Below are 22,697 nucleotides of genomic sequence, written 5' to 3'. Positions count from 1 at the left end.
GTACCCCATGAGAGCCTTTCATCACTCCAGTCACATGACACTTTTCTTGTAGCCACTATGTAAGTCCACTGCTACTCAGTGATTGAGTGATGGAGAATTAAAAAATAGCAAATCTATATTCTCAATGCTATGTTAGAGACAAAATGGTTCTGATATTGTTCTCCAGTAGAGAGTACGGAGTTAAAATATTTATCAGCACAGACTGGTTCACATACAAACCAGTTAAACATCATCTGCTGGTCGTGCATGCCAACAAGCTTTTCTTGTACTGGTGACAGCAGCATAAATTCATTGGTCACTTAAATTCAGTGAGTACCTGTGTTGAGATTTTATTTTGGTTTTATGTAATGCTGTTAACATCTGAAAAGTCTCCATGTTGATTTTGTTCGAAACCAAGTAATGGTCGAGCATTTTTCCCTGTGGCGAGCAGGCCACACGTGCTGGAGTTCATTTGCATGTACCCTAGCACTCTTTGCCAATCTTGAAAAAATTAGAACAAATTTTAAGTGTTGTGCTGAAAAATGTATATCTGTAGTTAATTAGTTGCATATGTTGTGTTTATGTGGCCCCAAACTGCAAATGTAGTCTTGTATTGTATAACTAAGTCCAGATTAAAGGGCTTGTACAGAGGGAATGTCCTCAATGCCCATTTGGAAGCACTGAAGGTTTGGCAGTATTTTCTTTCTTTATTGCGACTGCCATGTTGATCTGGCCAGAGTATCCCCGGCAAAGTATATCAACACGTAATGTAGAAGGATTAAATTAAAGAAGCTCTTACTTCATGCAAGCTGTGTTTAATAAAAAGGCACATTCTTATAATAGCAATTCCATGTTGGATAAAAGCTCTAAACAATTGGCGGGTGGGTGCAGACAGAGACCTAATCCACTGAAACTGTCGTCAAAGCTTCAAAGCCTCATCAAAGCATGGAGTCCATTTCATTTTGAAAGGGGGAGGAATAAAATTTTGATGGACTCTATAAAATTGCCGTAGCCTGGTCACTACTGTGGGGCCTCTGGTCCTCTCTTTGCATTCTTCTCATGTTTGGGACCCTCTATCTACTGATGTGTTTTGTTTTAAAAGGCATTTATTAAAAAAAGTTCTTAAAGTAATGCAGTGACAGCACTGGCACTCTGGGTTTACTACACGAACCTGAAAAGGAGCTCTATGAAACCAGATCTCTTGTTTCATTCAAGTGTGTGGGTGTACAAAAGAAAATGTAATTAACATTAACTCAGTTAACAAGAGAGACTGTGACCTTGCCCAACACTGAACCTCGAATGCACGCACACACACACGCACGCACGCGCACACACACACACACACACACACACACACACACACACGCACACACACACACATACTGTAGTCACAGTCTCTGTGGGCCAGTTTTCTCCCTGAGCATCACCGTGAAGCCGAGCCTGACTGGACATAACTACATGGATAGCCACATGCACATCCACATCAGCACATGCCTTCAGAGCCTTCACCTGCAATTTGCCGCTTGTCTTTTATCTTTATGGCGCCTCACTCCTGCTTATCCATATGATGACAGGCAGGCAGTTTGGAAAATGCCTACGTCCAAGGATGAACATGTGACATTGGCTTTGGCTGTAATAAAAACATGCTAACACGATCAGTGCCTCCGCCCACACAAAAAGGAGAGGCAGGCCGACCCACATCCATGTCCTCACCCACAGGCCCTGCCCTTTCTTTGAAGTTTTGTCAGCATTGCCTCAAGGTTTAGACACAGCTAATTTCCATGATTGTATGTCTCGCCTTTATTATGGAACGACATCATCAGCTGGGGGGCGGGGCGGGGCGAGGCGAGGCGAGACGGGGCGGGGCGGCAGTGTTGCACATTTCGGTGTTCCCACTGCTTCTGCAGCACTATGATAAGGCATCAGCAATCAGTGAGGCTGCTCTGGCCTCCACCCTCCTCTCTCTCTTTCAACTTTGCTGTCATTTTCTCCATTTCTTTCCACTGCACTAAGCAGCTGTCCTTCCATCGAGGTTGCACCCCGGCCTCTGCTGGGCTGTCAGCGCCAGACTCCACTCCATCTGGCTCACAATGAGAGTCAGAGAGAGAGAGAGAGAGACAGACTGACAGACAGAGAGAGGTGGGGAGAGAGGAAAAGAAAGAGATAAAGACATAGAAACAGACAGATGGAGAGAGGGAGGGAGATAGAGAGAGAAAGCGGGAGAGCGAGAAGGAGATGGAGAGAAAACAGAGAACTTTACAAGTCATTTAGCCTTAAATATTTCACAAAATGATGGCATTCTCTCTCTCACTGCTATTTTTTTTCTCCTTCTGCTGTCTAGTCTGTTATTTTCAATACATTACACTTCTTGACTGCTTTAATGAGAGGAGCAAGGAAAGAAGGATTATCAGTTTATGATGGAGACAGGTCCAGTCTTTCTGTGACTGTGTGTCTGGTTTCCACACTTGTTAATGTTTGAAAGAGATTTTGTTCTGAGGAGGAGGAACATAGCTGATCATCAGGTCATCATCTGAGGACTGTCTGGGGCCGTCGTAAGGGTTGGAACTTGACACATGCAAACGACACATTTGCAATTCACAAGGACATGCAATAAATGAGCCCTTGCAATGAAAAATCAGCCATTTGAGCTTTTTGTGTTATTTTAGTTTTTGATTTTGTGCATTAAACTTGCATTAAAATGCTAAATATGCTTTATTTAGACTTACCATTCATGTGGGCATTTAAAAATAAAACTTGCGATAATTCTTTATATTATATATTTATATTATTGATATTCTTTATATTGTTCTTATTTTGTAATTCTCCTGCTTTGTAAATCTGCTATTTTGTAAAACTCCTCCCCAGCTCTGTCCCCATCTGTGTTTTTGAGCACTGAATACCTGTAAGCTAATCATCTGTCACACACAGGTGATGCTTGTTTTAAGGACAGGACCTTTCCTTGTATCTCACTTTTCCCACCGCCAGCGTCCGGCCTTATCACTCATTTTGTGTTTGGTTTATTGTGTCTCTGGAACTAGGGCATGTCTGGGTGTCTGTAAAGAGAGAGAGAGAGAGAGAGAGAGAGAGAGAGAGAGAGAGAGAGAGAGAGAGAGAGAGAGAGAGAGTGTGTGTGTGTGTGTGTGTGTGTGTGCGTGCGTGCGTGCGTGCGTGTGTGTGTGTCTGTGTGTGTTTCAAGTTTGGTTTATTTGTCACATACACAGTCATACACAGTACAACTCGCAGTGAAATGGTTGAGAGTGCTCTGTCCAAACTGAGAAAAAAGTAAACAGGGGTGCATAGAGAAATATATATTCTATATATGTACAAAAATATATTAACAATGTATGTACAACATATGTATATTATGTTTATATACACAATGTACAATGTATATGGTTGTGTATGTATATGTACACAATGTACAGAATGTACAGATCTATTTGTAAAATGACATATTTACAGTTTTTACAGTTTTTATGGTACATGGTGGAATAGAATATCTATATATATACAGTTATGTTACATGATGGTGGTGGTCCCCACAGCTTATCAGTTTCCCTGATTCAGGGCCCGAATGGCCTGTGGAAAGAAGCTCCTCTTCAGTCTCTCTGTCTTGGTCTTCAGGGAGCGAAAGCGCCTCCCTGACCTCAACAGAGAGAAGAGCCTATTGTTGGGATGGGTGGGGTCCTTCACAATCCTCCTGGCCTTGGTCTGGCACCGCTTGTAGTAGATGGTCTGCAGGTCAGGAAGTTCCGTGTGAGTGTGTGTGTGTGTGTGTGTGTGTGTGTGTGTACGTACCATATGCAGCTGATGTGAAAAATAAGAGTCAAAGGTGCTGTCAAGACTAATAAGCCCCGAGGCAGCATCTGATGACATAGATGTAGTTGAATCTAAGGTGAGCGTGTGTGTGTGTGTGTGTGTGTGTGTGTGTGTGTGTGTGTGTGTGTGTGTGTGTGTGTGTGTGCGCACCTGCAAGCACACCTATTTGAACCACTCATAAGAAGAGTGCTGTCTTCATCCTCCCCAGAGAGAACATGTTTACCAGTGATCACACACCTGCATGGCATGTGATAAGCCACTTATGATCAAATTACTTTTTTATTTGTTTTGGTCATCAAGATGCAAAAGATCAAAGGCTAAATGAGCATTACTCTATAAGGATTCTGAGTAGACTTTAGTGTGTAGTTATATGAGCCTGAGTTAGTACACCACAACATTCTGCACTAAACCTGTTCTGACACTAAACCTGTTTTGTAAAATGTAAAGAAACCTGCTCCATACAGCCTTCACTTAAGAGAGCATACATCAATGGACATTTAGTAATTTGTTCTTTTGCATTCAGTTCAGTTTATTTTCCTTTTTCCTATATATATATATATATATATATATATGTGTGTGTGTGTATGTGTGTGTATATATATGTATATGTGTGTGTGTGTGTGTGTGTGTGTGTGTGTGTGTGTGTGTATATATGTATATATATATATATGTATATGTGTGTATATATACACACACACACACACGCACACACACATATATATGTTATATATATGTTATACATATATATATGTGTGTTATATACATATCTGTGTATATATGTGTTTGTGTGTGTGTGTGTGTGTGTGTGTGTGTGTGTGTGTGTGTGTGTATTGTGTGTATGTGTGTGTATCGCTCTTTCCCCTTATGCGGACCTGTGGTCCTCTCAGCAGCCGCCTTTAAGCAGTACTCCTCTATAGCGTCACTCTATAGCACAGATGCTTTTTGAGGTTTTGGGTTTTCTGTTGGAAACAGCCAATGTCAAACAGGCGACCCCATTTCAGTTTGTCTAACCACTGCCTGAGCTAACAGGCTCACTTATTTTCCATATTAATGATTTTGCTTTTTTAGATATATTTTTGCATTTACCCTTCCTTCACTGAAAGCAGGCAAGCTATAAAATCAGCAAAAAGCCTTATCAGTGTCATTATTGACATATAGCAGGAGTTATAATAAGTTAACAAGAATGAATAGACTGTGTGGTGTCTCACCAGTTTATTCTGTCCTGTTCTTTTCACATCCTGTGTCAGTATTTATTGATCTTAATTTAGCTGCGTACATCATGGTTTAAAACTGCATGACAGATCTAAAGTGAGAAACCTCGTTCCAACCCCCATAATGCAGAGTGCACTAGGGAAGATACAAAGAAAGATGCACTTGCTGACTGACTGTGATTGTCCAAAAAAGAAAACTCAAGTCTTCTTGTTGTTGTTGTTTTTTCTTTTTTTTTTCTACATCACCATGGTTCCCTAAGGACGCAGGTACACCATGGAATGTGTTGTGAAAGTAGTGCAAGTAGTGCATTTTGTGTAAATGACACATATAATTTAGACCTACAGTACATTCTGTGTATACGACAGCTCATACTGAAAAGGGACTACGATTTACTCCGTGATGAAGTGACGCAACTGGGAGCACTTTTTGTTGTTTTTAAGTATATAAAAGGAGCGGTAACCTTGAGCTGGGACCTCCACTGCAGCGCGGGAGAAAGCGCCACGTCTCTCGCTGTCTGTCCCTCACTGTGCTACTCGGCCTGCTCACTTCTCCTCCTGCTGTGGAGGGACGCTCTCGCTGCTCCTTCCCAGCATGCCGCGCCACTTGGCTCTTGCACGCTGCAAGTTGCGCCGTGTGACTGCCGCTAGAGCGCGAGCTGAGTGCGTCCGCACACCTGCTCTCGCACGGCCGAGGAGACGAACGTTTTTCACCGGCCAGAACTAATAGCTGATTCCCAGACCATCCTGGCTGGTATTCCAGAGGTGTTTTTTTTTTTTTGGTCCAGAATGGTGAATGACTTGTTGAAGGACAGGGATGAGGTTCTCAGGAGGAGAGGCTTAGGCTGGGACTGAGAGTGGTGAGGGGATAACGGAGCCTGTCAGAAGGGTGTGGGAAAGGGGACGGTGTGAAGATGGGGGAGAGGAGCTGATGGAGAGGGAAAGGAGCAGAGGAGCAGGCTGGAGATGGGAATGACGGCGTGGAAGACAGATGGGAATGACGGCGTGGAAGACAGATGAAGTGAGCTGCCTGAGAAGCAGTTAGGCTGTCTGACTGTCAAATGAGATAACGGAGACAAATGCAGCAAGAGCCACATACATGGTCCTAACGAGAGAGGAACAGGCAGTATGACCACTGACGAGTACAAATGGATATAACCAGACAGAACACACACACACACACACACACACAGAGCTGTAATTTTATCAAGTCCCCTAGCCAGTCTACAGATATACTTACCGTTCACAGACAAACGGGTGACACACAGTGGGTTAAAGGTTCAGCACATATTCACAAGCGCGGTATACCAGTGAGCAAGCTGCACATCACTACGTGCAGGTGCATGTGTGTCAGACCAGTAGCATACAACAGCCAGCAATAATGCACGTAGATAAATAGCAACCCGAGTATGACAACACCACAGCAATAGACAGCCGTGGAGTTGGATCCCACAGAAAGATGGAAACTAATCTGTCTGTGTGGCTGAGGAGTGCGGTGTATGCACTACACATTGTGACTGAAATTATAGTGTCGGTGGAGTTGGGATGACAAGAGGAGACTGCAAACAAACATCACTGTCAGCGCGTCGAGCGTTCGGCGGAGATCTGTTTGCTAACGTGCGCAGATCTCCGTCATGCACAGGCAGGCACCTTTAAGTTCCCGTCAAGCTGTAGGGCTCTGGCACACAGTGCCCTGGTGGCTGTCGTGTGGGTTGATGACTCAGGCAGATCTTCAGGACCATGTGGAGGAGAGGGAGGGGAACACACCGCACAGCCCAGCGCACAGCCGGCAGAGCGATTGGGGCCAGGTCAAAGTTTTTATAGCGTGGAACAAAATGAGATATGGTTTGGCAGGGCTGGGCGTGCACATGGAGACATGTGACTGTCTGTTTGCAGTGGCTGATGTGTGGTTTCTTATGATCGCACTGAACAGAGGGGCCATGAGATCCCTGAAAAATCGTGTTTAATGGCCAGTCCTGCTCTCTCTACCAGAGCGCTGACATGCACAGAAGGGTTCTGTTCTCTGAAACTCCATTTAAGGAGTGTAAAGAACAATTAATTTCTCTGCAAGCTCTGGAGTGTGTATGAAGTGTGTATGAAGTGTGTGTGTGTGTGTGTGTGTGTGTGTGTGTGTGTGTGTGTGTGTGTGTGTGTGTGTGTGTGTGTGTGTGTGTGTGTGTGTGCCTCAGAGAGAAAGAGCAAGAGATTGTTTGTTTCAGTTTATGGAAGTGGTATCTCGGCATACTGAATGGATTCCTTACTAGTGTCCTCTAACTGTTAGCCATGAGAGTCTCTCCCTATCTCTCTGTCTGACATTTTGATCTCTCTGTCTGACACTGCTGATCTCTCTGTCTGACACTGCTGATCTCTCTGTCTGACACTTTTGATCTCTCTGTCTGACACTTTTGATCTCTCTGTCTGACACTGCTGATCTCTCTGTCTGACACTTTTGATCTCTCTGTCTGACACTTTTGATCTCTCTGTCTGACTCTGCTGATCTTTGTCTGACACTTTTGATCTCTCTGTCTGACACTGCTGATCTCTCTGTCTGACACTTTTGATCTCTCTGTCTGACACTGCTGATCTCTCTGTCTCATCACCACTTATCTTTCTGCCTGTACACCTTCAGTGAAGTCCACGCACATGCTCCTGCGCGCTGCAGTTGTGTGCTCGTCTGGTGCTCTCTCCTTCAGTGTGACTGGGAACTCTGTCCCATGCAGGGTCCAGAGGCTCTGGAAAACCAGACATATGGATCAAAGATGTTTTCCACCACACACACAGAAGCTGTACAGAAATGTGCAGATGCTGACAGCTTTTTTTTATTGGATCATTTTATTTAGTTTCTCTCTGTGTGTGTGCTTGTTTGCATGGTGTGAACAGTGGTTTGTTTGAATGGTTTTATGCGGGTATATATAAGTTTGTTTTGTCTGTAAGTAAAAAGACAGTGGGGCATGGTATGTGTTTGTGTGTGTCTGTTGCCTGAGCTTTTCTTCATTTTGTCTCTGTAGAAGTTAAACAAAGTGTGTGTGTGTTTGTGTGTGTGTGTGTGTGTGTGTGAGAGAGAGAGAGAGAGAGAGAGAGAGAGAGAGAGAGAGAGAGAGAGAGAATTCAGTGATGCATGTTTTTTGTTATTTCTGCCCCACTTTTTATTGCTCTGTAGACACCTAGGTGGGTATATTAGGCTCAAACCTGACATGGAATGTTTGGCTCTAAATGTTTTGCCCAAAAGAGAAGCTGTCTGTGATATTAATCCAAATTGGATACAAATCCAACTGAATCCCTCAAGATCTTCATCTTCTACTGGAACATTTACTGGTTTAAGAAAGTCACATAATCGGATACCATAGTGAAACTATGAATGTCACTGATGTGAAGCATTTCCTGTGTGACACTATGCAAACCTGAAAGCAGATGTGGAATGAAGTGTGATAAACAATGACGCAGATGATGTGGAACATTTCCTGAATTTAGTGAAGTTCCTCTTTATTACCAGATTAACCTTAAATCTCTCACGCTTCCCCTGCAGCTCATTAGACTGTGGCCTACATTGGTAGAGAAGCAATCAATGAAGCTGTGTTAAAGCTATTGGCTATTCTCCTCCTCACACACACATACTCTCACACTCTTAGTTTCACAGTTTGGACACACATGGACATGAGGGAGCAGAAGACGCCAGGGCTTGTGTCTTAAAGCACAGCACCTCAATACTGGCTAAATCAGTAAGGCACTTCCTGCCCAGAACGACAGACAGGAAGATGGGGCAGAAGACGGGGTGGGGAGAATGGCCAACGTTACAGTTCAGTAATTCAGTGTGAATTCATCTCTGTTTGCCTCTTAGTTGGGAATGCAGCAGAGGAGTGATAAGTAACTGCTAAAATATAAGGTAAGGTTATGTGTGCACGTGTGAAGAATTATAATCTGCTGCGTAGTCAGAAGCGTGTGTATGCCTTGGTGATTTTCTGTCTCTTTTTTTCTCCTTCTCGCTCCCTTCCTGCACTGTCAGTAGAACATAAACTCCTTCTTGGAGGCGTTGATATCTTTCCTGCGGGCTCAGTAGCCTATAGTCTAATCACTTCCTCCAGTTGATTAACAGTTGTAGGACACAGAGGGGATCATTAATGGGAGGCTGATTTGGAGGTGACGTGATACATGTAAGAGATAGAGTGATCAGCGGGACCATGATCTTATCGTTATGCTGACTAGACCTCTCAGACGGAGGGAGGGAGGGAGGGAGGGAGGGAGGGAGGGAGAGAGAGGGAGGGAGAGTGGGGGGAACAATGTGGTTGGGCCACAATGATACTGAAATTTAATCGCTGCCGCACAAGAAGTCCCATCTGCTCTGTGTGTGTGTGTGTGTGGTGGAGGGGGGTTGGGGAAGTGGGTGCTCATCTCTTACCTCATTGGCTGTGAGGCAGCGAGTGGAACAGACACAGGTGAATAATTTACATTGATGGAGAGAATGACGAGCCGCTCCTTGTCTGCTTGTGTGGTGTTGTATTACTATGGACTCCCCCTTCATGACATCATATATGTCAGACAATATTGCAGCTGTATTCCTGCTCACATTTGGATGTAATATCTTTACATCTTCAAGCAAGGCAAATGACCACAGTATCATTTCCTCAATATGAGGGATTTTTCTACATCTTCTGTCTGTGTAGGAGGGGTCTGTCTGAAGTGCTGGATGTCATGGCTTAATGTGTGGGTTTCACAGAAGCGTTTTGTCACAGATACCATTCTGGGAATGCTCTAATTCTAGTGAAGGGTTTCTAGTTAACACATTTCTCCCCAGTGCTTATGTCAGAATGGTTAGCCACATAGCACTTATTCTGTTACACATGCCAGAAGTTATGGGAACCTTAGGCCTGACAGCCATAAGGGGGCTTAGCTCCCAAGCACAAGCTGGAGTGACTTTCAATGGCCCAAACTCATCTTTAGTCTGCTTAATCCATACACAACCTGTTATGAGGAGCCATAGACACAAGGCCTCAGAGCTGAGGGGCGAAGGGTCTAGACTGTAGGACTTGTCCCTAGGAATAGACATATATATGATGTACACCAATCATGTATTGAGCCCTGGACATTTTCTTCAGCCCACTATATATGGTTCTCTGAAGAACTGTACTGTTCAGCATGTTTTCCTGCCAAGCTTTATGGCTTCAGCCATTACCCACTGGTTGTGCCTGCATTTACCCAGAAGGGAGCTTCAGAAATGGAATGATGTATTTAAAGACAAGCAAGGCCTTCTCGCTTTTCCTAAAGCTCACTGCCCAGAGGAAATGGCAGTGTGTTTGAGGCTGCCGACTCACAGAAGTGAAGCAGGACAGCCCCATTTTAGCACACAGCACGACCCTAACGCTAACCCTACCCCAGCACGACCCTAACCATGCACGACTTTAACACTACCCTTAAATCAGCATGACCCTAATGCTAACCAAAACCCAGCTCTAACTCACTGCTGGACGGATCGATCCTCAACAACACTTTGACCTGCAAATTCTGATGTTGGAAGGAGGACAGAAACTGACAAACATGGAAAGCTTTGTTCAGTGTTCAGTGTCTTTCAAGTGTGGTGTGTGTTTTTGTGCACCTTTATTAATGTAAACAGAAGTGCTATTCCTGTTTGTTGTCTACAAGAACCAAAATGTTTTGAAACTATGTCCAAAAAACTAACAGCAACACATGTGACATGCTGAGACTCATATCACTGCTCATATGACCTTACAGATGAGATCAATGGATGAGGCATTAGTACAGAAGAGAACAAGAAGTGTTTCTCTTCTAGCAGGCTAGCTTACCTAGTCCCCCTCCTCTTACTGGCCTTGCTGTCGATAAGAGTGTTTCAATCAGGTCACAGAGTTTTGACAAGGAAGGAGAGATTGTACGATTACGTAATAATGTTTATTGACGTCTGGTGCACCAATGCCAGATCTGGAAAGCTGTTTAGGAGATAAAAAACAGTTACAAGTGGGGAGGTATAAATCTTGCTAAGAATATTTTGGAATTCTGAATTTTACTCCAGATGGTCTTCTATTTCCAATGACCTAGTTACCATTCATCCCTATGGGCATGACAGCCCAAGGGATTGTGGGTATTATGCTAACAAAGGGCACTGATCATGTGTAAGTACAGATAAACCGTGTTTTGACTGGTGGGAATGTAAGACCAGGATTGTAAAGATTGTAAGTATTGGTTTCCTAATGAAGATAAGGGTGATTACATGTTTTTAGGTAGAGATTTAGAGCAAGCATAATTGGGATGCATGCATATCTCTCCCATCCATATATGTTGATTCCTTATGCCTTATTCCTTAAGGAAAACAGAGATGATATGTGAGAATCATGGGGGTGGGGGGTGGGGGTAGGTTAAAGAGACTCAATAGTCAGACTTCCATTTCTTACTATTCCTAGTTATTATGCATCTGAAAGAGAGGCTTCTGCTTGAACACACCACACACACACACACACACACACACACACACACAAAATCAGGTTCAAAAATAATATTGAGATGGCTTGATTTTGAATTTCTTGTTCACATGTTCACTAAAACTCAATGACCTTTGTAGTATCAGTACAAGCCTGGAATCTGTATACACAAACACACACAGTAATGGTGCGAGATGCCTCAGAAGACTAGGTTTTTCTGCTGAGTTGTGGCTGATGAAAGCTCTCGGTTGAGCTGCTCGCTGTAATCCTCTTGGGCACGGGTGTATTTAGGGCAAGTGCGATTAGTGACGCCCTTACGATCATCCCATGCACAATCCCACATAGCTCCCAGAAACACAGGAAGGAATGAGATCGAGAGAGAGCAGAAATGCAACGCGTTGGAAGAGGAGCGTCATCCAACGCTCCCTTCCCCCTAAGAGCCCTTTCGTCTTCCAACATCTTGCGTGCTCTCTTTCTCTCCCCCCCCCTTCCTACCTCCCTCTTCACCCTCTCTCGCTCCCCACTGAGTCTAAGGCCTGGTAATCCCTGCTCTCTGGGGGAGACACTAACTGCCCTAACCAGAATCAGACTCAAAGGTGGCGTCCAAGCCCTGTGCTTCTGAAGTCTCCAGAGTTAGTTAAGCATCCTGAGCAGATCTAGCAATGACTGATGTAGCTTTAGCAGCTGTGAGTATAGCATTTGTAGGAATGTGGTGTTTGTGACTGTGTTTAAGTGGAGCTCTCTCTCCTGGTTGGCGGCAGACAACAGTAGGGCTTTGGTTTGTTGAGGCAGAGACTGGGGCGAGGAGGGGTGTACATGTCTGTGCATGTGTTTTTGTGTTCCTGGGTTTGTGTGTGCCTGTATCAGATGGGATACCTGAGTCAGCTGAACCCGTCATGATCATGAAATTCTATCTGACGATTAATTGTCCTACAGATAATTGTGATTAATGGTTTAATTTTTTTTTTTATTCCACAATTATAGTAGGCTACTCTGCATGACAGTTAGCAGAAGTTTGAAGCCTGGATGTTGTTGGTATTTACAATTTTTTTTTAAATTTTTTGTTTTGTTTTGTTTTCACACTTGTCTCAATACCATGTCCACTTCTACAAAAACACATCAAGCAGTTTGCTTTGGAGCAAAATGCACTTCAAAACCCTTCATCTTTCATCTAAAAGTGACTCAGGCTGCTGTAACTATAGCATAACTATAACATATGCTACCTCTGACAAGACTGCCTTGTCACTCCATGTACAATGACCTTCACAAAAGGCAAGCACCTCGTCACACTGCTATAATACATACACATATAGATTCATATACTATGTGTCTCCCTTTCCTCTGTTTTTACATCCACATGTATTTTAAGCCAGCTAAAGAAACATTTGACCTGTTGACTTGCCTCACAATAGATGTCTTGACTCAGTGTTACAGTTAATTTACAGTAAACTGTGAATTAATTAGTTAGTTTTACTGTAACAGAAACCCAGAGTAATAGTGTTTACTGTATAATGTAAAACAATATGTGATAAAGAAACAAACCACAAAAGCCAATGTATTTTTTGCCATTTGTTTTCACAGTGCAATGTACTGTAGTTCAGAAAAGGAAATATATATATATATATATATATATATATATATATATATATATATATATATATATATATATATATATATAGTCAACACCAAGTACAGTAATACCAAGTGAAGATGACCTTTTGGTTAGTCGGTTTTGTACATATTTGTAGCAATGACAAACATCAAATGTGTATTCTAGTGGCCAAGCACACACACACCATGCAAAAAATGCAGAGACACACACAGACAAACACAAAAATGCACAGATAAACCATGCCAAAAGCACACCCTCTTTACTGTTGACTTTATGAGCAGTCCTGCAGACCAGACATAGGGTCAATACTAAAATGTCCACAGCAGGAAATGGGAACATGCTGTGTGCATGGGTGGGTGTGGCTTTGTGTTTTTAGTTAATATGTCATTATGTCATTGCCACACATTGCGCTGTCAGTGATTGGTGACTGGCTAGCAACTGAGCAACGTCATGTAGGAGTGTGTGCTGCGCAGTACCTGAACTTGAGTGTGTTTGTTCGAAGAAGGAAGTATAGAAAGAAACTGTGTGTGTGTGTATATGAGAGATAGACCAAAGAGTGAGTGAGCGAGCGAAAGACAAGGAGAAAATGAGCTTTTTGTTGTATGTATCTGACAGTTCCATTGTTTTGAAGTTGACAGTCTTTACTTATATCATCTGTTCTGCTTTCAATCCTATTGTGTAGATTCTATTGTAATGAATGCTATACAATTCACTTACACTCTTCCTTTCTCTCTGATAAAAGCTCCGCTTCAAACACACACACACACACACACACACACACACACACACACACACACACACACACACACACACACACACACACACACATAGATTCAGTGTTCCTACCCACTCCTGACTCAAGGACCTTATCTTCTAACTAGCTGTGTCAGTTGTGTTTTGCTTAGCATGCATCACTGCATGCAAGGGTTTAGAGACTGCAGGTTGATTTAAGAGGGATAAAGGAAATGTCCTAATCTGCTCTGCACGACAGAGCTCTCTAATGAGAAAAACAGGGGGAGAAGGGTTTGGGATTGTGAAGTCTGTTTACTGCAGTCGCAACTCTCTTCTATAGCCTCAATGATCTTTTGATGAGAGATTGTCTAGCTTCTACCAGTCCTCGTTACCTCTAAACAGGGCTACGGTGGCAGTGGAGAAGCACCTAATGGAAGCGCCTACAGTGCTTACAGAGTCAGCAGTAAAATGCATATCTAACCCACAGGCTGTATGCACATGCGTGTGTTTGTGTGCGTGAGAGTGAGCTGTAGAGCTGTGGGCTGTATTCAGTGAGGAGAAAAGCTCTGTTTAACCTACTTCACTCACTGGCCGACAGTGAGAATCTTACAATGGCTCGTGGTTATTTAGTGCTTCCCCTGATCTCGAGCTCGTCGGTCATATTTTTCAGGAGCAGCAGCTTTTCCCTGTGCTGTTCTTCCCTTCACCAGGAAGCCTCGTCACCTACGCCCCAGTGCAGAGGTGGACGAGCAGGCCACGCTCTCTGGTCGTAGAGTGACCAGCTAGCTCAGAGAGTAGGTCTTCCAGGTCAGCCCCCAGCCTGTTGTTTAAATAGCCTGCCCTCAGCATGCGTTATCACCAGGAGAAAGAAAAGTGTGCGTGTGTGCGTTTGTGTGTGTGTGTGTGGTTGTTTTGAAAGCTTTACTTGTGTACTGAAGGCCTCTTTGGTCCCTGCTCTTGTGTGAGAATAGGGTAGAAGTTAATGAAACAGAAGGAAAGCTAGAGAGAGACAAGCTGTTTCCAAACATTTACTTCTGTGAAAAGCGTGAAAGGGGAGAGGCCTAGTGACAGCCATGCCTGACACCAGAGGGATGGAGCTGGAGCCAGCATCCGCCCAGCCCATCCTCACACTTCCTCCAGGATGTCTGTCTCTGTCTCAGATTCAGTTGATGTGTGTGTCTCTCTCTCACGCACACACAAACACAAACAAACACACGCACGCACAATGCCAGCACAATGTAGGGTGGAGCTTTGCTGTTATGCTTGCTTGCTAGGTGTTTTTACTATATGTGCGCTTTTATTTATACTGTTAGTTGGGGGGGGGGGGGGGGTGCTTGAAGGTAAGTTTAAATTCCTGTTAGGGCTCATGTGTCAATGGTGTCTATAGCCACTCCCCTGCTTTTAATATTGAATGGTGTGTTAAAGGATCTGCTTGAATTTCCAGGTTTAGTTTCAAACATTATAGTTTTGAAGTACTCTCTCCCATGGCTTTTAATTCTGAACCGCCAGAATGTAAATTTCATTCTGCTGTGTTACTCAACTGACAGAGAGTTTTCTAATTCATCATTTCGTTGTTCTAAGAACCATACACTTGCCTAAGTTTTCATGGTAACTGAAGTATTACTTTAGGTTTTCACGTCCTTGTTCAGATTTGTGTTTCAGCTTCAGTGTTTTCTAGTTTTACCAGGTCAGCCTGTTCTTAGTTTATGATTTGAGGATTTGCTTACAAAAAACCCATCTGCCTGTTATGACTGAGAGTACTGGGAAAAGTCTCAAAAACACACCACATCCTGAGTCACACCGGCTGGAGAAGAATATCGTGTAGCAAAGTTGTTCAGAAGCTTTTCAATACCATAACAAAATAAACTCTGCCTTTGAGTACTCTGTGCCAGCCACAAACTCTGCACTTGGGTTCCCTCACGTCAGTCTTTGTTCCTTTCATCCTCCTCAAACATCCCTCCTTACTCTGCTCCATTCGCTCTTCCGATCTTCTGCTCAGTGCATGAAGTAAGCTTCCCTCAGTTCCATGATGACTACAAACCAGTGATGTGGAAGACATCAGGGTAACACTATGCAGTTCTAACTTCCTGGTATTACAGGGGGGGGGGGGGGGGGGGAAATCACTTCCAATTAGGTCAAACATTCTCCACAGGAATAATAAATGAGATGAGATTTGGCTGACTAAAGTGACAGCCAGTGACCAATTACCTTACCACTAAACAATTATCTGTGTGCACACGCGCGTACGACCATGTGTGTGTGTGCCTGTGTGTGTGTATGTGTGTGTGTGTTTTGGGGTCAGGCTGGGTTATGCTTGGATTGCATCGTAAGCAGCACACAGCAACATGTGCCTCTGAATGGACAAGGCTTAATTTCCTGCTTCTCATACTGCACAGATGGTTGCATATTGTACACATAGAATTCCTAATGATATCTGGCTGTTACAGTTTACTATTCATTTACAATAAATGGTGGTGTTGAAGGAATTGCATTGATGGCGCAGTTACAACATGTCTACGTTAAAGCATTGTTCGGCCTGAACTGGGATCAGTTATTTGATTTTAGGGATGCACACGCATTTCAAATTCTATTTCATTCTTTTCTAGTGACACAGTCACGAAAATGTGACTGTGTGCATATTCACAGATGTCAGTCAGACGTTTCCCCAGTTTTAACTCTGAATGTGAGGTGTCTAATTTCATTTCAGTCAGTGGCACCAAGAAATGATACCAAAAAGGAATCAGGATGGCTGCAGTCAAGACAAATTTGTGTCAGATGCTGCATATGACACACGGCTGAGGACTGGAGAAGCCAAGTAATTAGCATAAAGAGCCCAACAGCAGAGCAAGTCCTCTGTGTGGCTGTGAGGAGCAGCAGCGTGTGGGGCTGGGCCGAAGGTCGCAGGGAGTCGATCTCTGTACGAGCCCCAGAGAGACGCAGAGAGACGATCTCTGAACGAGCCACAGAGAGACGCGGAGAGACGATCTCTGTACGAGCCCCAGAGAGACGCAGAGAGACGATCTCTGAACGAGCCACAGAGAGACGCAGAGAGACGATCTCTGTACGAGCCCCAGAGAGACGCAGAGAGACGATCTCTGTACGAGCCACAGAGAGACGCAGAGAGACGATCTCTGAACGAGCCACAGAGAGACGATCTCTGTACGAGCCCCAGAGAGACGATCTCTGAACGAGCCACAGAGAGACGCAGAGAGACGATCTCTGTACAAGCCACAGAGAGACGCAGAGAGACAATCTCTGAACGAGCCACAGAGAGACGATCTCTGAACGAGCCACAGAGAGACGCAGAGAGACAATCTCTGTACAAGCCACAGAGAGACGCAGAGAGACGATCTCGGAACGAGCCACAGAGAGACGCAGAGAGACGATCTCGGAACGAGCCACAGTGGGCGCATGTGTATGATGAGACAGAACCACAGAAGAGAAGGAAACGGCCAACTGCTGTTTATTGCCCTCACCCCAAGCATGCTTTCGTTTCTCTCTCCCTCTCTCTCTCTTTCTCTCTCTCTCCCTTCCTCTCTCTCTTGCACTTGTTTTTCATTCATGATTAATGGAGTGTGACTGAATGAATGATGAATGGGGCTGGGGGCAGGCTTTGGCTGGCTCCCCCTCTGCGGTATGCCAGTGCTGGGCTTTAGCACATCGCTGGCATCTCTCTGTACCACTGCCATCACACCCCTTTGCTCTCCCCTCAGCCAACTTTGAATGCATGCTTGTGTGTGTGTGTGTGTGTGTGTGTGTGTTTGAGATCTGCAGGTTTTTTGGAGCTATTTGTTATAACACGTCACCTGTTAAAGATCACTGTGTTTTATTTACATTAATTAGTTTTATGAGTCTTCCACTCCTCTCTCTCTCTCTCTCTCTCTCTCTCTCTCTCTCTCTCTCATATATATATACACATATACACACACACAGACACACAGGCACAATCACATTAAAATGTTTGTCACATGTTGTATGAATGGCCGCTGCTGCACGCTAGAACGGAGCCGTGGTTGGCTTGGTTGCGCGGGCTAACAGGGCAGATGGTGGAGCTCAATACACTTAATACCATGTGGGCGCAGGCAGCAGGCGTGACCAGCTCCTGGAGTGGCAGTGAGACGTGAAGCACAAGAACGTTACTGTGCACCTTCCCCCAGGCCCTGCACACCTCACTCAGCCATCTCTCCCTGCCACTCATCCAGAATTACCATCCAGCAAGAGGGATGGAGGAGGGGGGGTGGCGAGGGGGGGGGTCCGCTTGGCAAGCCTTTGGGGCACAGATGGAGGGAGAGCAAAGAGGAGAAGAGAAATGAAAGACGAGAGTCTGGGACCAAAAACAGTGATGAAAAGCTCTTTCATCGAGTCATTGCGTTTCTGGAGCTGAGATGAGTATGTGAAGTAGTTTTTATGGTACAGCCGAAATGGATCGTTGCTCTGATTATGTCTTTGAGGCTTTTCCCTCTTCCCATTTGGTAAGACTAATGACTGTTATTGTACAGTTTCCTGTGTCCAAATCGAATCTGTAAAGGCTTGTGTCATGAAAACCCACATTCTTTTGTAAATTGCTTGCATTTCTCTAGATGAATCACAGATCCTGAACTTATGCATATTTGAAATCTCTCAACTAAAGAGGCAGCGGTTTGCTGCCTCTTGCATTGAAACTATCAAACTGAGATCACTTCATTGGCCCCTGAAGTGCCTGTGTCGGGCCGTATGGGGACCGTATTGGCATGTTCCCCAAAAATCAATTTGCATACTGGAATATGAATGTGGAATGTGTGAAGAAGCCTGTTCTTACTCTGGGAGCTCAAGGGGCTGCGCTTCACCTGAACCGCTGATTGAATATTGACATGGATATGGTCATAGGAATCCTCACATGACTTGTGTGTACATGTTTTGTCTGGTATTGAGTAGTGCTATGAAAGACCAAAGCTGTCTAGTGCAAAACTAAGAATAACAGGGGAAGGAGGGGGAGGATTCACCTCACGAAGGCCCAGTGGTGCATGTGTAGGGCAGTACACTGATGATCGCAATGGGAGGGAAGGAAGGAACAACGTTTTATAATGTACTTTACTCACTGTATGAAATCCCTGTTTAAGTGTGTGTGTGCGTGCGTGTGTGTGTGTGCACGCACGCATCTGTTTGTGTTTGTATTTGTACAATAGAAGGCCTTGAGGACACTGGAGATGGTACACACTAGCATGCGCACACACACATACAGCAGAAATGTTGCACATAGCTGGCCTTTCTTCAAACAACTGGCACTGTGTCTGTGTCTCTCTCACACTCTCTCACACACACACACACACACACTGTTCTCTTCTGCTATAGGGAATGCTGGGGGTGTGGGACAGTATGCTTAGAACAAATGCACTTTGTTAAGTTTGGGAGTGCTGGGAAATGTGGGAGTGGAGTGATTTCAGAAGAAGAACACAGACAGAAAAACAGAACATACTAGGAAGGAAATGGAGAGTAGAGTAAACCGAGAGAACCCATCTGACCACATGTGCTGATCCTTGCGTAGTAGAGCATGAGGTGGACACACACCACACACACATCCATCATTTTTGCAGTCTGCTGGCTTGGGTCCACTGTCCACTGCACAGACAGACAGGCAGTCACCCTCCACTGCAGAACATCCTACTGGAGCGCCGCATCTACGGCTCCACCCTCGGCCTGTGCAGATGGCACATGTGGGCCTGACTCCATGCAACGGTTAACTGAAACTAGGATATACCTCACACTGAAAGAAGGGTTCTAAGTTTTGTCCTTTTGATGCCTAGATGAAAGCTCACGCACACACACACACACACACAGAGAGAGAGAGAGAGAGAGAGAGAGAGAGAGAGAGAGAGAGAGAGAGAGAGAGAGAGAGAATAAGGCTTCACATTGAAGTGTTCTATGAATTTCTCTTTTCTGTCTCTGTATCCCACAGTAGTAAATGAGTGTGATCTCGCCTCTTTCCCCGTTTCTTTCTCTCACTCTTTTGCTCTCTTTCTCTGTGCTTTTCACCCCTTTCTGCAGTCTGTTAAGTGTGACAGGGCTTTTTTATGTAGGAGGCGTAGGACTAAGGTGTCAGCCTTGAGTGGCATGAGTAATTTCCTTTGAGAGTACCTGGGGGGGGGGGCTTGCATATATCTGAAGGTGGTTTCAGGTCAACAGGGGAGTGTTTCCTACTTGGGTGATTATTTTGTTCTATCTCCAAATTTATTGGAGTGGAATGTATTTTGAAATGGAAATGAACAGATCAGTGGGGCTGTTTCAGTAGGACCTCCTTCAGCATCTATGCCACAGTGCATTTTCATTATAAACACCATTAATTATTCACAGTATCAACACTTCCACTAATGTATTCACAATATCAAACACTTACTAGCAGCTAATAACACTACTGCCACATTGGGACAGAATTACTGTTGTTCATTGGGTAAACAGAAGCGAAGGATTTTTAAAAACTTAACTCGTCCTTACTGTGTAATCAAAGGGTGCCTCTTTTACTTTATTTACAATGTATTGTGTGTTGTTTAGCTGTTATTTTAAAGGTGTTGCCTTGTGTTTGAAGGTAAATGTCATTTGTTTATGTGAATTAGTTTGTGGGCAGAGTTTTGCATTTAAGACAGCATGAAAAAATGTGATATTTGCTCTTTTTTACATTCATTCACTTCATTCCTCTCTCTCTGTTTTTCTCTCTCAGAAGTGAGAGGGAGTGAATTGGGAAATGTGACTAACTTCAGTACATTTCTGTTGGACCGGTCATCTGGGATGCTGTATATGGGGGCGCGAGATGCAATTGTTGCCGTGGATACTGCCAACCTATCAAAATTTGACCAGGTAAATTTCCTTTCTGTCTATTGGAGGCTAACAGAGCAGAAAGGGGGGGGGGGGGGCTACCTATAAGGTGAAATGCAAATATCAAGCCAAATTGGGACAAATCATTTCCATTGTAGCAAAGTTATTGCATTTTTTTCAGTGTAAGCTAATTGAACTTCAGTTCAACTGAAGCTGATTGAATTGATCTATTATTGTGAAATAAAAGGTTAAGCTCTTGCAAAATGAATTTCTTTTAGGTTTTTATCTACATTGTCAACATCATAGATTATGGATCATATAAGTAATCATTGAGGCACAAATGATTAAATGACTTTTTTGCCATTAGAAACCTGTTTGCTCAACCCCTTGACCTTTCTCACTCTGTCCACCCCAGCTTTCCATCATGGGCAGCGTGTGTGTTGTGTGTGTGTTTACCCATGCGTTATAATGAGTGTATGCCAGACTTTACCGCACAGTTTGGCCCAACCCCATTGTAGGGTGACTCACTGAGTTATCGGATTGCGTTAAATATTATATGGCAGATCTAACAATCCCACTCTGGTGAAGTCACACTGTGTGCAGCTGAACTGTCTTGTCTGACATGCAAGCCAACAAGTTAAAGTTCATCTCTTAAAATAAAGTCTCTGAACTGAGAGTGTGTGTGGATGGAGCAACCTCCATGTTGAGTCTGGAAGCTACAGTAATACATCAGAGCTCTTCTGCTCTGTAAGTGTTCTTAAGGGTCATTAGGCATGTACAACAATGACCAAGTATTTGCCTTCTGTTTAGCTCAAAAAGGCTCTGGTTCTAATTTACTGGGTGTTGGGGGTGGGGATGTTACCACTGTGTGCTAACAGTGCCTGGCCTCCTGTCTCTAATGGGATTTTAAATAAAATTATTCATAGACAATATCACACATAGAGAGAACTCCGAACTGATTAAATAGTCGTCACGTCATATTGTTTTGCATTGCTAAATGAAATCCCTGATCCAAGTTATTTAGGGATTTAAGTTCCTCAACATTATTCATACCCATGTCATGAATACATGAATAAATGGCATGTGATGAGGACTGCCTTTGCATGCTCCTCTCTAATTATATCTAATGCATTTATTAGGCCAAATGACCATTTGCATATTCATAGATGGAATGCATGGTCCCTTGTTGTTTTTCAGCAGGGACCATCTCCTATACCCACATTCAACTCCTCTCTCACTCTCACCCTCATTAGATTGTATGGGATGTTCCAGATGAAAAGAAGAAAGCTTGTGTGGCTAAAGGCAAGACAGAGGTGAGTGGTGTGTGTGTGTGTGTGTGTGTGTGTGTGTGTGTGTGTGTGTGTGTGTGTGTGTGTGAGTGAGTGTGTGTGAGTGAGTGTGAGTGTGTGTGTATGTGTGTTTGAGTGTGTGTGTGTGAGTGAGTGTGTGTGTGAGTGAGTGTGTGTGAGTGTGTGTGTATGTGTTTGAGTGTGTGTGTATGTGTGTGTGAGTGTGTGTGTCTGTGTTTGTGTGTGTGTGCGGTTGGGGCTACATGTATGTGTATGTGCAGATGCGGCTGTGCATGCTGTGACTCTGCATGCTCACTGAGGAGACTTGAGACGAAATGTGCTTCCTCTAGAGCACATGACAAATAAACACGCATATGCACACATGTGATTCTTCAGGGCTTTACATCACATCAAAAATGTAAAGCCCTGTATTTCAAAAAAAAAAAAATTCCTGCTGTACTTAAGAGAATATAATTAATAAGCTCATGCGCTCTCGCTCCCTCTTTCTCTGTCTCTCTCCCTCTCTTTCTGTGTCTGCCTGTGGGAAGCTGCACATGGGGCCAGTGTGTGTGAGGGAGTTAATTAGGCCACTTAGTGGCTGCCATCTACCCCCATTCTGTTCCAAGGTGGGGGGTGGGGGAGGGGGCTGTGCATGATTGACAGGTGGGGTGAGAAGCGCACGGGGTGGTGATCAAAGGGTGTGATTAAGCAAACAAAACGCACAAAGAGATGAAGAGAGAAAGAGAGCGAGAGAGTGTGACAACGTCAGGGGCAGGGGTGGGGGGGAGCAGTTGAAAGCCTGATCACATACGCAAATATATGCACCATTCAAATCACATTA

The 22,697-nt window shown here is 44.1% G+C and overlaps 1 protein-coding gene across 1 annotated transcript in view; it reads left to right on the top strand.

Annotated features, from left to right (window-relative positions):
- Positions 1 to 22,697, top strand: part of sema4f (sema domain, immunoglobulin domain (Ig), transmembrane domain (TM) and short cytoplasmic domain, (semaphorin) 4F) — a 46,086-nt gene that overhangs the window by 14,799 nt on the left and 8,590 nt on the right. The window contains exons 2-3 of the mRNA XM_027000723.3: positions 20,473 to 20,609; positions 21,821 to 21,880. Coding sequence (XP_026856524.2) covers positions 20,473 to 20,609; positions 21,821 to 21,880 — 197 coding nt within the window. The remainder of the gene's footprint in view (positions 1 to 20,472; positions 20,610 to 21,820; positions 21,881 to 22,697) is intronic.

This window comes from Electrophorus electricus, chromosome 13, assembly GCF_041902795.1.
Source record: "Electrophorus electricus isolate QZ-2024a chromosome 13, ASM4190279v1, whole genome shotgun sequence".
Lineage (NCBI taxonomy): Eukaryota > Metazoa > Chordata > Actinopteri > Gymnotiformes > Gymnotidae > Electrophorus > Electrophorus electricus.
The sequence above is the reverse complement of the archived record's forward strand: the minus strand, read 5'-3'. Positions and strand labels throughout refer to the sequence as shown.